Source organism: Typopeltis vanoorti, chromosome 2 (genome assembly GCF_054136105.1).
Source record: "Typopeltis vanoorti isolate ZY-2024b chromosome 2, IOZ_Tvanoo_1.0, whole genome shotgun sequence".
In the NCBI taxonomy this organism is placed as follows: Eukaryota; Metazoa; Arthropoda; class Arachnida; order Uropygi; family Thelyphonidae; genus Typopeltis; species Typopeltis vanoorti.
The window spans coordinates 21,800,291-21,816,831 of record NC_143550.1 but is presented as its reverse complement, the minus strand read 5'-3'; the positions used below and the strand labels follow the sequence as shown (position 1 = coordinate 21,816,831).

General features: G+C 37.4%; 1 protein-coding gene across 1 annotated transcript in view; it reads left to right on the top strand.

The window, feature by feature from the left end:
• Positions 1–16,541, top strand: part of LOC150108869 (LIM/homeobox protein Lhx1-like) — a 190,589-nt gene that overhangs the window by 158,056 nt on the left and 15,992 nt on the right. The window contains exon 4 of the mRNA XM_090414420.1: positions 5,724–5,913. Coding sequence (XP_090270546.1) covers positions 5,724–5,913 — 190 coding nt within the window. The remainder of the gene's footprint in view (positions 1–5,723; positions 5,914–16,541) is intronic.

Below are 16,541 nucleotides of genomic sequence, written 5' to 3'. Positions count from 1 at the left end.
TTTTGTATAATTTGTACATAATCCAGTGGAACTTCTCTCTTCAGGTCCACACTCGGCCAACAGAATAGTCACACCCCACGAGAAATATTATTCTGATTGAAATAGTAATGGCGTCAGTAAGTACTCCTGACTTCTATGAAGCGATACACATCATATAATAATAATAAAGCCCATTCTTTTCTTCAAAAGGAAAACAGGAAAAAGCTCCTAGAAGTAATATTCCACATATTAACCGACTCGTAAAAACTGCATTTTCTGAAAGTTGACTACCAAATGTCGAGAAAATCTTACTACCCAAAGGAGTTTACGTCAGAAATACAGGATTAAGTCATCAAAGTTCGGACCATTTGCCTTCGATAGGTACGTGCACACATTTCGCCCTTCTCTGGAATGTTTTAGTACTGGTAACCCAGACAAATAGGCTTAAGAAACAGTTTAGCCCTAGACAACGATTTCATCTCTATTAGATGCTTAGGGGACCAACTGATCGATGCATACATCCAAGTACACACTCATGGATCCCTTCAGTCGCATTAATCGTATGATGACTGAGACACGTATGATTAAAGGTTTGAAGCCGGTTGTTTAGGGTTAGGCACACTTGAATGCGATAATTACGTGTTAGTTGTTATGCCACAAAATGATAGCCACTGTTACTGAGATACTATCTGGAAACGTGCGTTGTTCGTTATAATAATCCTTGGAAATGGTTGTGCATATGCAGTAGACTTGAGCCCACAACTGGGCTTCTGTGCCAATATTGTTACCACGTGTATGTGTGAATCACTGGTGGATTAAACAGAATCTCTCGTCGCCATCTAGATCAGTAGTAACACGCTCGCCATTGGAACTTCTCTGGGTAGATATTTGCGTTGTTGATTTCATTTTAATGTCTAGATGTTGGTTAGAGATATATACTTTATTTATAAGACGTGGTATATCGGCGAACTTGAACTCGTGTCTGTGGTTTTCATTACTCCGGATCAATCTGCCAAGTGCCATCCCATGAATACTGTTTCGTTTAGGATTATTAGTTTTTACTAAATAAAAATCAGTGCTAAAATTCCTTCCTCCTTACCGATATACTGGAACCAATGCTCCTGACTCATTGAGGTAAATGTCACACGTCACTTTGCCAGAATAGCGAAAAATAAACAACCTATGCACACAAATATATAGTAACGTCAACAAAATTATACTATTTTATCTCAGAAATACTATAATATTATCTAATATCATCTGTCAGCCTAGCTCACCAGTTCAAATCCTCACTGTAGTATAGAGGTTTGTTCAGGTCTTGGTGGTAGATAACTTTCATCGTCCGATGTGATATCACCATCCTGAGTACTGGTAATTTAAAGATGACTTGGAAGAAAGTTCCACGTGTGGTCTTTATTTTGCCCAAGATTTCTGGATTGTTTAACCCTTTAACAGTGCTTACTGTACTGTAGATTTCCAACCGTTCTTACATTTGTTATAAATAAATATCAACAATATAAAAGTATAATTTTTGGCCAAAAGATTTGAAAGAAACAACACCAAATATATATATATATATATTAATGGCTTTGTTACTCTGTTTGAAAACCAAATGGAAATTAATATTTCAGCTAGAAACACAATTCAATTAAAAAAAAAGTGAGAACTGAGTTCAAGGAGTTAGGGTTAGGATATTTTGGTTCTCCTACAATCCAAATCTATATCAAATCGAATTGCCCTTTTTATAGAGGGCGTTGTAATTCATCCAAGTACTATTAATGGTGGTAACTTGCAGTACAGTTTACCCTAAGTAGCAAGAGACCCAAATATATGGGATATATTTAGTTTGCTAGGTAAGGTAGCTAACTACTTGAGATATTTATCAAGTGTTGCATACGTATTTTTGCCAAACATAGTTTAGATCTTTTTATATCCTAATGATTTTAATGGGATTCAGACATTTTTTTCCTAATAAATTCTGCAATCTAAAAAAGGGAGAGAATCCAGAAAAAATTATTGGTGCAAAAATGCGTTATATACAATTTTGAAGTGATGTCATTTTTTTCAAGCACTGCTATTGATTGCAAATATGTACACCGAACCCGAGCAACATTTCAAGGTCTTCAATGCAAAACAATTGCGGGTTAAAAAAAAAAATAATAAATTCTTACGCTTAGCATTTCAGTGCCGGTTCACATTCAGGAGTATGTGTTCAGACACAGAGGTTCATTAAGCGTTGATCAGAACATTCTTGCAGTATACCGATCACTGTTATAAACTTGTGTGTATAATGTGAATCCGAATCCACTCACAAAAAGTTATGACCTGTTTCAACTAAAAACATTCCTTTTTTGTCTCTAAAGGTAATTTCTTCATTTATTTCTAGTTTGTTGGTATTTCTGCTTTACAGTGCTACAATTTTAAAAGGTATCTATATTTTCACAGACGGATCAAAACACAACTTCCATAAACTATCTTTAATCCTTCAGTTGTTGTTGTTTGACATTTTTATTTTTCAAGAACTTGAACAAGTTTGCTAGCTTCTAGAAAATCAATTTTGTTTTATGGACACACCCTCATTACTTTTATTCATAGTAGAAAATTGAAGAGATAACATAGTAAAGGAAAAACAACACCCAAGATTTCCTTAGCACTTTAATAAATGTAACAGCAACTTCGTTGGTTTTTAAACAAGTGTACCATCATTAAGACATGAATTCAGTGTGCTAATTATTATTAAATGCCCATTTTATAGGAAAAAATTTCAGGAATTATCTCAAAAATAAAAGTTTCAATTAAAATTTATACAGTCCACAAAAAAGTCCTCCTCCTCTGATTCCATAATTTGATATTTAATATTTGTGTTTTCTATGTTACTACAATGTGCAAAACTTGGGAAAAAAAAATGGTGTAGCAATAGGCTTAATTTCACTCCTGAATAGAAAATTGTTTGAATGATGTTTTTCGATAATGTGAAAGTCAGATTGTCACTCACTTGTTTTTTTAATAAATACTGTAAAGTGATCTCTACTATTATTCTTTTGCAATATTGGAAGATCGATCATTTTGCATTGTGTCACAATGTAACACAGTTTAATATAATGTACTAAGCTTATTCCATTTAGGAGGCTAGAGCTTGATGATAGAATAATTAAGCATTACTGAATAATCTTGAGTTTTCTAAGATATTTCTATGAATATATATCTACTTTTGAACGTAGAAGTGGTAGCGGTTTGACACGGATATCAAGAAGTGTTTACAATCTTGAGCATCAGTTGCCGTAGTAGTAGTACACAATTTAAAAGCAGTCGATATTCGCTGTCTTCATTTAGAACTTTCTACATTGCACGTAGAAAGTTATAAATGATTATCCTCCCACACACACCCCAAAACAGCAGCGATTAAACTAGAAGGTGGGCATATAAGATCGTAGGATATCATATGGAAAAAAACAACAACAAATGATACTTCGCTCCACCATGAGGCTTTAATCAAACTGAATAATTGCACATTTTCAAGGATAACCTTGAAAGAAAGCTACAGTTTCATTGTCACAAACAAGAATTTAATTTAAAATGAGCCGTCTTCTATTTCCATTTGTATCTTCTTATCCTAAACATGACGAGTGTTATTTCGAAACAACATGTCGACTGTTTTGAAGCATCAAGAAGCCAGTTCGGTTATATTTTTTTTCCCTTTCAGATTTCTCTCTCTCTCTCTCTATCTCTGTGTGTTTAAGAGAGAGAAGGGGAGAGAGAGATCTGATTTTAAGATGCATGGTTAGTCATGGAATTCACACACTTCGTTATTCATATAAATTCAAGCAAGCCTATTCGCAAATTTTCATACACTCAATAAATAATAAGCAGTCCCAGTTTTCGAGGTTCCAGCGCTCAGGGAAAGAAGTATTGGGGGGGGGGGGTAAACGGGAAATATGAAGCATGTTAAATTGAAAAGTGGCCTTACTTAAAATTTAATACTACCTTACCTTTTGTGATTTTCGACTGACAGAAGGTGTTAAAAACTGCATTCAAATTTAAGACAGTTAGATGTATACTTTTGAATTTTTTAATTCTGTGGAAATAGGCAAACAAGAAAGGGTTATTTCACAAAGGTCGGAACCTCCTAGTGGTTAGAATATATTAGTATCAAACACTAGACATCTTAATCTATAGCTAATAGGTTAAAAGCCTCGCATTCAGCAATGCAAGCTTTTAACGAATCCTTTTTGAAATACTAAAAATAGTGAATGTTCTAATTAGAATTTATTTGCCGGGGGAAAAAGAGTATGCAAATAAAAGAGGATAAAAAACGAAATATTTTACCAGAAACAGTAAAAAGAACTCACTGGAACCTGAAGGGAAAAAAAATGTAAAACATCTAGCTAGGAGGAAAAAGGGTGATGCAAAAGCACGAGTAAATAATACCCAAGAATATCTTGTTAAAAAAAAAAGTAAAGTTATATTTCCTATTAACTTTCTTACTTTCCATGTTAGGTCAGGGTTGAACACGTTGTTGCGTATGTGTGTGTGCGCACTCCCTCTCTCTTGCACACACACAGGGCGTTATCTGGCTACTGCAGCCGTGGGAGGCGAGCTAACAGTGGCCCTAATCCGAGGGTAGACGCGCCTTTTATCAACAGAACAGTGCACGAAAGTTGGCGTGTAAAATCTGGAGATAAAAGTTAGCGCCGTCTCGAGTCGTTTTTTTGCAACTATTTGTCTAAGATATTTCAGCAAAACGCAATCCATTTACAATATACCGCAAAAGTCAGCTCGGACTTCCTATGGTCGGGGTGTTTTTACTGTACACAACGGCGCTCGGCTACAGTGACGGTGAAGCAAGCCGATCCCCAGATGGCTGACGGCGATTGTTGTCATCGTTTTGGAACAAGAAATACAAATAACGCTGCAGTTAAGTGTGCACGAACTAAAGCATGCAAATGAATGACAGAATGTTGTAATAGTTTCAATAGGAACAAAATAAACAAAGGTAGAATCAACTGCACGGTTTTGATTTTATAATTTTCACCGTCTGCTGACCATCACACGCATCGAAATGATTTCAACAAAAAACATCAATTTTTCTGATAAATGTTCCGCAATATCGGGGGGGGGGGGACTTATTTTAAGTTTTCTGACTTGTGATCAACTCTTAAAAAAAAAAAAAAAAAAAATTAAACCTCAGTGTTATGAGCTTTCCTGGCTGAAATCATCTCAATTCTATTAAGAATTGAAATAAATCAAATTATCACGTTTACGCAGTCTAAAAATTGATTGCCTACAATTCGTTATAAATCAACCGAACTAGTTAGGCCTTTGTTTATTTGAATGTCTTACATCTCATAGCAGGCACTGCACCTTTTATACACATATTGCGTATTCAGCATTTCCATTGGTCTTAATTTCTCAAATATAACTGCACTGGTTCTCTCCCTCCACAAAGATCCTCCTCGTAAAAATCACATATCGCAATAGGAAAATAATAATAAGATTTGGAATACAGAAATGAAGAGGTTGAAAATAAACTAACTATCTGAGAGCGGTAAGGCATCCAAATACCTTTATCCTGTACGCAAGCGCAGAATTAAGTAGAATAAATAATCTTAGAGTTAACATTGAAAATTAAAGACTTTACTTTCAATGGTTCATTTTTATTAACTTTAACTAAATTACATTTTTTTCCGACAGTTGGGAAACTTTTGTAAGATAGTTTCGATGTAACGTTTCTTTTTCCCCTCCAGGTATGGTTCCAAAATCGTCGTTCTAAGGAACGACGGATGAAACAGTTAAGTACGCTGGGGGCCCGTCGTCATTTCTTTCGAAGTCCTCGTCGAGCTATGCGCCCTCTACGGCCTGGAATGTCTCCAGACGGGCTGGATGACAGCCCAGAAATGGTGGCTGGACCAAATTCAGGATATGCGTATTTTTCAGGTTAGAAATGATTAATTTAAGATTTTTAGAATGTCTTCTAATTTCGAATTTTATTTTGTATGTTTTTGCGCGTAATTTGAAACGGGTGTTAAAATGTGTGTCGTGCTACATAAAAAAATGGATTTCCTGTTTATATGTGAGATCTCGTGATGCATTTAATGTGGTATTCTACAAAACTGAATATAATTTTAAAGAATTATGTACAATTTTAAGTTCTTTATGTCTTCTTACAGTTTAAGTATATTCCTCTCAGAGACGTGTATAGCATGCCAACTTCGTAAATGCAAAGTTCAACATATTATGTACATAAAATGCAATAGAACATTTACTTTGAGAGACTAAACATCAGCTCAAACACAGATTACTTCAGGCCCAACTCTTGATGGTTATTAAATTATGATAATAGTTTAAAAGTCTGAGAAATTGTTAAAATGACTTCTTTGTTTGTGTATTGTGATTTTTGACACATAATGAAATGTATTAATTCACACATTATAGACCAATAAGAGACTTCACAATTGCTTATTCTAGCAATGTGTTTTAAGTGTTAAATTTATGCAATGTAAATAGAATTTCAAGCAGACAACATTTGCGCAACAACTTGTAATAATCCTACCTACTGTATGCGCCACTGGCTGACGTGCTTGATAACATGGGGTAAGCAATGTAACGTTGTTAACATGCAAAAAAAAAAAAAGAAAAAAAAAAGCGTTTTATATTTTTATTTTTTACAAAGTGATCAACTCAAAAAGAATTGGCAAGGATGGGCAAGTGGATTCGATTATATTCAGAACTCTTCATTTATTATTCATTTTGGGAGTAAATGGATATAATATTTGAATAATACTAAGTCAACGAAACCATTCAGACGCATCGCTTAATGTAATGTCAGTTTTCTGTTTCACACAAATTTCAAATATTGCATGTTTATGAACTATAAGAACAAGGCTAAACTAATTTTAATCCGAAATGCAAAAGTACGTGTCTTCAAGGAAATATAATTCAAGCCGGAAGACACATGAGCATTCATATGTTATCGACAGAAATACAAGAGTACTTAAACTGCAGGATATATGAAAACACACTTCCAGTCGAGTGTCTTAAATTTTCCCATCACTTAATTGACGAATGTCGTGGTTTCTGCGGCAGATATCTTGATGCGAATGAGTTTGGCAAATTGTTTTTCCTCCTTAAGAGATAACCTCCATGTCTTTGATCTTTTACAGTTCTTCACCGTGTAAAACCTCATTAAGGAAATACATTAGCCTAATTGTTTTCTATTCACAAACACTATTCGTCAGCAAGACCGCAAATCGATTAAAAGGTGTCCAAAAAGAGTGCGTGTGGACACATGAAATCCTTGGGTTGATAAACAACGCATGCATTTTTTTTTTTTCGGAACAGATGTTTCCAAATCTTTTTTTTTTTTTTTTTTTGAGTATTTCTGAGTTTAGTATCCTCAACTAAAAGGTTCGTCATATTGTTTATTACGATACAGTTTCAAGAAAGGCAATCACCTTGATAAATCAGACCTCTCGACTTCTGGTTAGAATTATGTTCATTTTCTTCTCAACTATACTGATTTTTTTTTTTTTTTGCATGAATTTCACCCATCAAAGATTGTAAATCTACTTCACTTTAGTCATAAGTGAGCTGAGGGGCAGATAATTCGCAACCTGCTATAGAGACCAAACATGGAACTTTTTCAAGCTGCTTCCATCCACCAATAAACAGGGCAGTAACAAAATGAAAACAAGAATGATCTTGTTTTCATCTTGATTAAGCATATGCCAAATTCAGAGTTTCAATAATAAATTTAGGGAGAAGGAAGTGATTGGCTACCTTCTTTTCTCAGAATTCAGCAGCACCTATAAACTTAATTTTAATCCTGTTGTTTTAGATGGAAGAATTCACTGTTAATACCTTATTTGAATTAGAGTTTTGATATAATGAGATTCAATAAAGACACAGGTAGCACATGAGGTTAAATTAATAATACAAATGTTTCAAATGCCCTCTAGTGAGCATTAACAAAAACACCAAGAGTAAGATTCATTAAAAAAAAAAGTGCTTGGATATGTTGCATCCTTTATAACGGGCAAGGAAGGTGCATTGCGTGTTCTAGATCCCCCCCCCCCTCGAAATGGCGAACAGAATTCTTGTTATAATGAAAGGTGTTTTTTTAGACAAAGTGTTAGCTTAAAGTCTTATTAAGATGAAGACGTCTGAGCGGTTGTATTACTAGTGACCATCTTGAAAACTTTTAACGCAATATGACAGTGTTAAAAATACAGAACTATCGAATGTGGAAAACTGGGATGGATGAATGTTTAGTTCTTTTTTTTTTTTTTTTTGTAACAACTTCTCGTGCAGAAGCAGCGTACCGTTGAGCGGTAAGCAGATGGCAAGCGAGGCGGACTGCCTGATCATCCCGTGGGAGAAGAGATTTCCTGCACAGTTATACACACACACGCACACCAAAATATACGATGTGAGAGATGAAAACGTACACACGCCGAGGGAACCCTCCACGAAAAAAAAATCCCAAAGGGACTGCTGTATTCATATCCAGATTAATCGATGCGAAAGTTCTCTCCGACACAGGATTTTTTTTTTTTTTCCCTAACTATCCTCACATCGGTGAGACATTTGGAAGTGACAGTGAGGTGCTGAAATGTAACAATCTCTGTGGGCATGCCGCTATTGAGCAAATATCCGGGAACTGAGGCTGTGTGGCGGGCAGAGAAAAGGTGAGCAGCACTCTTCAAATTCATTGATTCCTTGATTTTTCACGTTTTCATTCTAAATTATCAATTAAATATTCGACTTTCGACTACGTCATCCACGTGCCGGATTACCATGAATGATCTATGAAACCCGCAAGATTAAATGTGGGCAGTACTATAGCAGATGAACCTTTTGTTATTGAAGACTGGGGATGCATCCTAAAAACCAATTCCGTCTTCCCTTATTTTATTTTATTTATTTTTTTATTGTTAATCCACAGAATTTGTAATCTGTGACTCAATTTGGTATTTGGATGAGTATTCAGTATGATTAAGTTAATGTAATCTGAGAGGGAGGGACATTGAGGGTCAGTTAATTTTTATCTCCGACTTCAATGAAGATTCAGTGAATTGTACCATTTAAGAAGTAATTCGGAAAGATATGGAATAGGTAATCTTCGGAAGAATGGCTTCTCAAAAAACAAACATCTTTTTTATTGCCATCTCTTTTGGTAGACTTGGGAAGATTTTCCACCTTTTAAACAGGTAGAATCTTCTCTGCATATTTTAAGAGATTAATTTCTGAAAATATTTACATGTTTTTGGGAAGGCATGATGGACTAAGCAGCAGAACGGAGATGCACACCGCTTCATCTTTTTTCTTTGGTTCACGCTGTATGCCATCATAGGCACACACACAGTCTGGGATGAGTGCACATAAGCTACAGTGCGAAATCCACTGACGTGTTTCTCTTCAAAATCTCAACTATTACAAAACTGTTGGCCTCACAGACTTAATACCATGGTCCTGTAACCAGGTTGTGTTCTTACCGTACTAATGTGTATCATCTAAAAATGTTCATATATAATGACAGCCTTTACGTACCGTACATGCACGCATACCGAGTTTGCACACTCGATTTACTTCTCTAGCAGTTTTCCGATAGTAATTCCTGCATCATTTTTGTTGGCCGTCCAGAAAAGGAAGGAAGGGTCGGAGGAGAAGGGGAATGTAGAGTGTGGGGAAGGGGGGGGGGGGAGCGAGTCGTCGAGAAGGATTAACTCGCTCCTAAGCTCCCCCATCCCAATCGATTTCCGATAGTTGTCCGTACTGGAAGCCTTCTGCGACTTGCTTTGCAGCTCCGTGCACATATCCGCCAGTACAGCAGTCATTCCAGCTCGCAGCGCGCCCTTGCCCTGCCCCTTTTCCCCTCCCTCACGCCCTGTCTTACTTCTATTCCCCCCCCCCCACTCCTGCCTGCACCTCGATCGCTAGGACTTGATACGACATCGACCCTGCAGTTAAACGGAAGCTACGGCAGCAATAAAACTGCTTGTTTGATGGGGCTGGGTTCGGGGAAATCTGGTATCGGTCTACGAGAAGTGTAAATCAGCCATTGCCTATCTCTCCTAGGTATCCGAATGCATTTAGCTGTCCCATTTATACCAAACATGGCTTAACTACACGTCCAGGTGTCTTAAAGCGCATTTTTAAGAGAAAATACATTAAAAGTTTGTGTAAGGTAAGATCTGACACATCTCATAATGAGAAACAGGTTGAATCGGTGGTGTCATCAGGGCTTTCATTCTGGGTCTCGAGATCCTGCTATGAAATTAGAAAAAAAAAAAAAAACTGTTCTTAGCACCACTGGGTTGAATCATTGTTAATAATAAGCTCTAAGTAGGACACACCTCACATTTCAGGTACCGTCATTATGCGCTTACTGGAAGGAGGACACAATGAGTTCAACTTCTAGTCACAACGAAATTTTATTCGTATTTAGTTTTGATTTGAGATAAATATTGTGAGGAGATTTGTATGCATTCATGCTGTTTTTAATTGTAAAAAATATGCTTATAAAGCGTAGCCATTCCCAAGTAGGGTTATTCGAACAGTAAAGTGACCAACTGTTCGGACAGAAGGACGCGAAATTATACCTTAATGTTATGTCGTTCGGTTGGACTAAATATTCTAAATGTTATTGTCATCATATTTTTGGAAAAAATCGATGATGTTATGCATTTGTCTTATGCGTAATTTGGATACATAATATACTTGCCACTCGCATTATCTGAAAATGATTTAAAGGAAAGAGAGAGGGTATGAAGAAAATGTAAAGCAGCTTAAAAACCAATAATGCTACATACAGTTTGGAAATCCTAACCGAGTTCTTAGGTTATATGCTCACTGTATACTGAAGATGGTTTATGCAAGACAAACGGAATTTAGGTAGACATTGGCGTTTTATCACCTGGACCACGGCCGCTAAACGGAAGTTGGTGGATAAGGACTGCGTCTGAGCAGTAGATCTGTCCTTGATGGTCTTTTCTATAAATCGCTTCTAATAAAGTGAGTTTGTCTATTTCTGCCAGGTAGAAAAACCGGACTTCCTACAAAGAGATTGGATACAGTAATGCGAAATGATTATTCAGTGAAAATATAGTTCGTGTATCCATTATTTCTTTTTGAAATATTCAAGCAATGTACACTCTCAAGCCGGAAGGCATCTTTAAACAATTCTTTACGTATCTTACTATTAGCATTCGAGTTATTCATTCACCAACACATTTCAAAGCTAATTGCAATCGCGTGTGGTACTTAGTTTTGTGACAATCACTGCACGTTGTTATGGCAACGTGCTTGTGATCCGTGTGCAACTTCCAAGTCTGAGATGACGAAAAGATTAAGTTGCATACAAGTAGAACAGCACATAAGCTAAGTGACATAAGACTGCGAAGGTCCTAGTCATGCGTTTCACACTGTTCCCCCACGTTATTTGGACAAAGTGGATGGAAGAGACGTACGCGCGATGAACGCTTAACCCCCCCCCCTCCCCGAACACACATACATCCCGCGTGACGCGGAAACGAACTAGCGCATGTCAGCTGGTGGCGGACGGAAGTAAGCGCTGTTGGTTAGCCGTGGGTGCGAGCTCTGTGGAAATCGGTCAAATGAAGTAGATACGTACTTAATAAAGTCAATTTGGCCTGCCGGGTGGCATACCAAATTACACAGAACGTCCGTTCAGTTGGTACCGCCGTCTAACACCAACCCTCCTCCCCCTTGTTCCGCACCCTTCAGTAGAAAGAGGACTCTAGTAATGGCATTTAGCACCTCATCTCCCTACACTGAGCGGTTGGCAACCGAGTTCGAAATAGCCCCTTCAGGGCACGAGGACATTTTTTTTTTTCCTTTGTCCCCATAATGGGGAAAAGACAGCGGCGGAGATATCTGGGTACACAGATGAATGATCCGTACCACAGTGCCACAGAGGAAAAACTGACCTCGATCTGAAAATAAGGAACGTTGAGAATTTTTTTTTTTTTTTTTTTTTGTATCTAATCGTTCCTTATTCTTCATCCTTTTTAATCAATTTAAACAGAAATGATGAATTAGTAACTGATAATCTTTTTTTCTTACTTCGAATTAAATCGACTGTTCAAGTGGTTGCCAATTTGTCACTGAATTACTTTTAAAACTAACTTAGGGATTCTAAGCTTTAACCGTGCGAAGCTAACACCAAATGATTGACTATCAAATGAAATTCAGAGTACGGTAGTCGAAAATTCCTGTTCATATTTCAAGGCACTTATCCTATATGGCACGAAGACAGTGGCCGTTGCATTCAGCATTTAAACAGAAACAAGTACGTGATTTTAAAGGTAAACCAAATTAATAACGTGTTGTTCCACACTCGAAGATGGTATTCCACCTGGGACCAAAGTACATCACGGGTGGCTGTGGTTTAATTCTCAATTATTTCACAATGTGTTTAGAAAAATATTACCTTTCGATCCTGTCTGTTATAAGGAGGGAGGTGGTGGTGGTGGGGGGATTCTGATTTCATCGAATATGAAGTTTGGGATCGGAGATTAATAAAATAATTGGCGATTAAATAGATGTTTAATCTGTTAGGGTCTCCCGTTTTTTCTCTTCCTTTTCTTACGTGCGATGCGAGTAGTAGCCTTTCTTGGTATGCTCTCTGTACCCTTTGAAACAAAGGAGCCGGCACTTCAATCCAAAGGTGCAGATAGTATAGGGGAAGCGAAATGATTTACCTTCTAATCGGGAAGCCTCCTGAAGAGGCTTCCCGATTAGAAGGTAAATCATTTCGCTTCTACTCGACTCTGCTAGGTTACTCCTAAAGGGACTCCGAGTATACAGTAGTTTGTAGGGGAAGGGTACTGTCCAGGACACGCTTAGATTGGGATATGAACATTCCTGTGTGGGAATCGTATTCACTTCGTAATGGTGGGCGCCTTTGTGAACTTTGATATCCGATGCAAAGATGATGAAACCCCTTTTCTTCCTGCCTCATTTTGTTACCTTCATTTATGGCCTTTGCTGATCTTCTGATTATTATAACGGCCTTTTTATTGTCGATTTCTGAAAGTTGATCACTTACAGTCTAATCATCCAAACAGCGAGAATCTTCCTCGGGGATTTTAACATTCGCAGTTCCGATCGGCTCTCTCTCTCCTTCGCAGACTAAGCTAGAAAAATTGCTGAATTTCTTTTTGCCAGTAATTATCTCAAGTAACTGTTAACCTACCTATCAGAATTTCAGATAATCCACACCTCTGTCTCTCTCTTCAAATACACCGTTGACTTTAGTTCTCCTCTTGGCAGCCTTTTCCATGTTTCTTTATCTACAGATGAAGAAACCTCCCCCTCCCATCCTGTGGTACTATAATGGTAATCAGTGAAATGACCTTTCTCTGCTTGTTTCTGATAGTCTGATTGCTTCGTCCCTCCCGATCAGACATCTGCTTGGATCTAATTATTCAAATTATTCTTGCTGGGATGAGTGCCCTTTATTCCTCGTCCCACTCATTTCTAATTTTTTTTCCAACAAAGCAGCACAAGCTAAAGACTCCAGTCTCTCATCACTTACTACAGCCCGTAATAACTAGGGGAAAAATCATCAAATCTAAAACAGACTTCGTGAGGGCCAAATGCACTACGCTTTTTTCCTACTCAAATCGCGGTCGAGCCTTTTGGTCTGCTTCTGCAGCAGTCCTCCTCGCTAACTTTATTCACCTTTGGACACAGGCTATGGAGAGATTTGGAGAATCTCATGTGATCGCTTTTCATAATTCCAAGACATTTGCTCTCGAGTATGGCATTGCGGCATTCTTACCATCTGATGGTCCTCCTTCTACCCTTTGTGAATGGATTTCCAGCTTCCTTTCTGGCCATACATATGACGGATCGTTCTCTCTCTTCTTTCAATTAACTTCTCTTATCAAAGTCTAATCCTTTTCATAGCTTTACTGATGACAGTACACTCCATTCTTATTCTGCCATTCATAAAACCTTGTAGCACTCGAATGACTCAAGCTTCAAGATCTTCTGTGGGCAATGCCTTAAACACGATCCTCCAACCATTCTCAAGTTGGCTAAAGAAATATCTCGTGAATTTTAATTCTACCAAAACACACAATCCTGCTTTCTTTCATGGAATAAGGAATGACTCGCTCCCTGAATTTTGAAACCCTCCGCTCACTAAGATTAGTTTTCACTTCTTAGACCCACTTTCACGTCTAGCCTATCCTGGTAAAAACGCGTCTCGTTCATTGTCTCATTTATAATATTACTTCTCTTCTGCTCTACTCTTAACGCCTTATAAATCATTCCAAATCCACTAAACCTCAGAATATTGTTCTCATATCTGGATCGATGCACCAATAACATTCCTCCAGAATATCCAGATTACATTCCTTTCTTCACTCTGATCACTTGCGAACTCACGGCACTGTCGTTATTATAGGTTTTAAGACCCCTCTTGTATGTGTTGAAAAAATTAATTACTATCAAACTTGTTTTCTGTTTGAAAGAACCATTATCTTTTTTGGTAGATTTGTAATAGAATATTAATTTCCTTTATCAGATGGAAGAAATCGAAATAACGATTAAAACGTTCATAATAAGCACTACAAATAAGAAATAACTACTTTGTTCATGATGCCCTACTGTTCAGCACCTATCACATCGATACATGCGTTATGGTTACGTTTAGTCGTCAAGAATCGTTAAGTTACGAGTGGTTTGGTCTGATAACCTTAAGTCAAAAATTGCGAGTTCAGTATTGATCAAAGCCACCCAGTACCAGATAGAATATAAAAGGTAATGCAACCAATATTATCCGTGAGTACTTGACTGCTCTATTCTGGTACATTTTTATTAACCCACACCTATTGCTACTTTGCAGTAAATTCTGTTAGTCCCTAGGTGTATGTTATGTTCTATGAAATCGGTCGTCTGTTGTTCTCTCTCTTTCCTGAAAGCCTTGGCTCATTGAAGGATGAAGACGACTACCCAACCTGCCTTTATAAAGTTAGGACTAAGAGTTCTGAGTACTACAGATGAGAGACCCTTCGACACTTCTGCGCATGTCAGAAGGAGGAGAATCCATTCCTATAATAGGGTAATCAATCCGTATTGTGGGATGAGTTGCTTATTATTACACGTAGGAAAACTAACTTCTCTTTTATGATCATTGTAGTTTTTAAAGTGGTAACTATTTTGCTTGTATAACAATTGGAAACTTTTACGTATAAAGCACGTGATTTCGAGTTTTGGTGACCAGTTCGTACTTCGCCTTATTTCTTTCTCCTCTTCAACATGAACTGACTCTTCTTGACACATTTCTGAGGTTCACGTATCTGTGGTCGGACAGTACTCCCTTTGGATCATAAAAGTATTTCAACTATTCTTCAGACGTTATAACAAAAATATGAGAATCTTTCGTGCAATAACTCTTGTTCTGGTCTTAAGGTATCTGTATGGTGAACTGGGGCAATATAAAATAGCTTCATTTACAACAGGCCTCTTTGAAATTTGGTTTTGTATATTTTGTGAGCCTTCTACCTAGTAAAGATGATAACCCATAGTGCATCAGTACCGTAGGTGGGTTATAGATTTTATATATTGTTTTTTTTATTTATTTTTGACATTATACGAGGTTTCCGGACTGAGCCCAATATCTGAAACATTTTCAAGCCACTTTGCACCTCCAATAAACGGGAAGTGGATCTTGCACGAGACGAACGAAATTCATCTCCTAACCTACAAAGATCGATGCATCCAATCTCATTCGCGAATGGTTCCAACTCTATTATACAGAGACCAAACTTGGCACTAGCCTCCCCCCCCCTCCCCTCCACCAAAAAAAAATTCACCAGATCTTCGATAATCATTATGGTAGCCACAGAGGGGTGTCGAAAATGTCTGCCACCTCAGGTTTTCAGAAATACGCAAACCACAGTGGGATTCGAACCCAGAGCCTGTTGGTTGGAGAGGGGACGCAATATCCACTCGGCGAACTGATCATTAACATTTTAACCACATGATGTTGCCTTTATTACAAAAGAAAAAAATGTTTATTCTTTCTGTATTTCTTAAACGGAGTTACCACACTTGAAATTGAACAATCCCAAGTAGTCACAGCGTTATTTTGAACTGTAGGGATGACTTGTTTAATTCAACGTATCCATCGAGTGATAGCTTAGAGCCTCCCATCTGAAATTTTGATCTGGAGCACCCGAACTTATTGGAGGAGGAGCCCGAGTAAAACATGAAATGTGTGTGTTTTATAAAATAAGCATACACAAATTAATCAAGTTTACCTGAGGCTTACTTTTTAGGTGTGCTTCTCAAAATACGTAAATACATATTACATTCATTTTGTCTGCACAAAATACAAAACCACAGCTGGATGTATTTTCGGTATTTGAGATCTTAATTATATTCTGTCGAATAATCGCAATTTTAGTTTAAATCAGAATGTTTCAGTGACAAAATTAATCAAAACGATGCAACATCTGATTTCTGGATATTTACATTTTCAATGTGTCCTGTAGACTAATTGCAGGTTGGAACAGCTGACCCTGTAGGAAAAG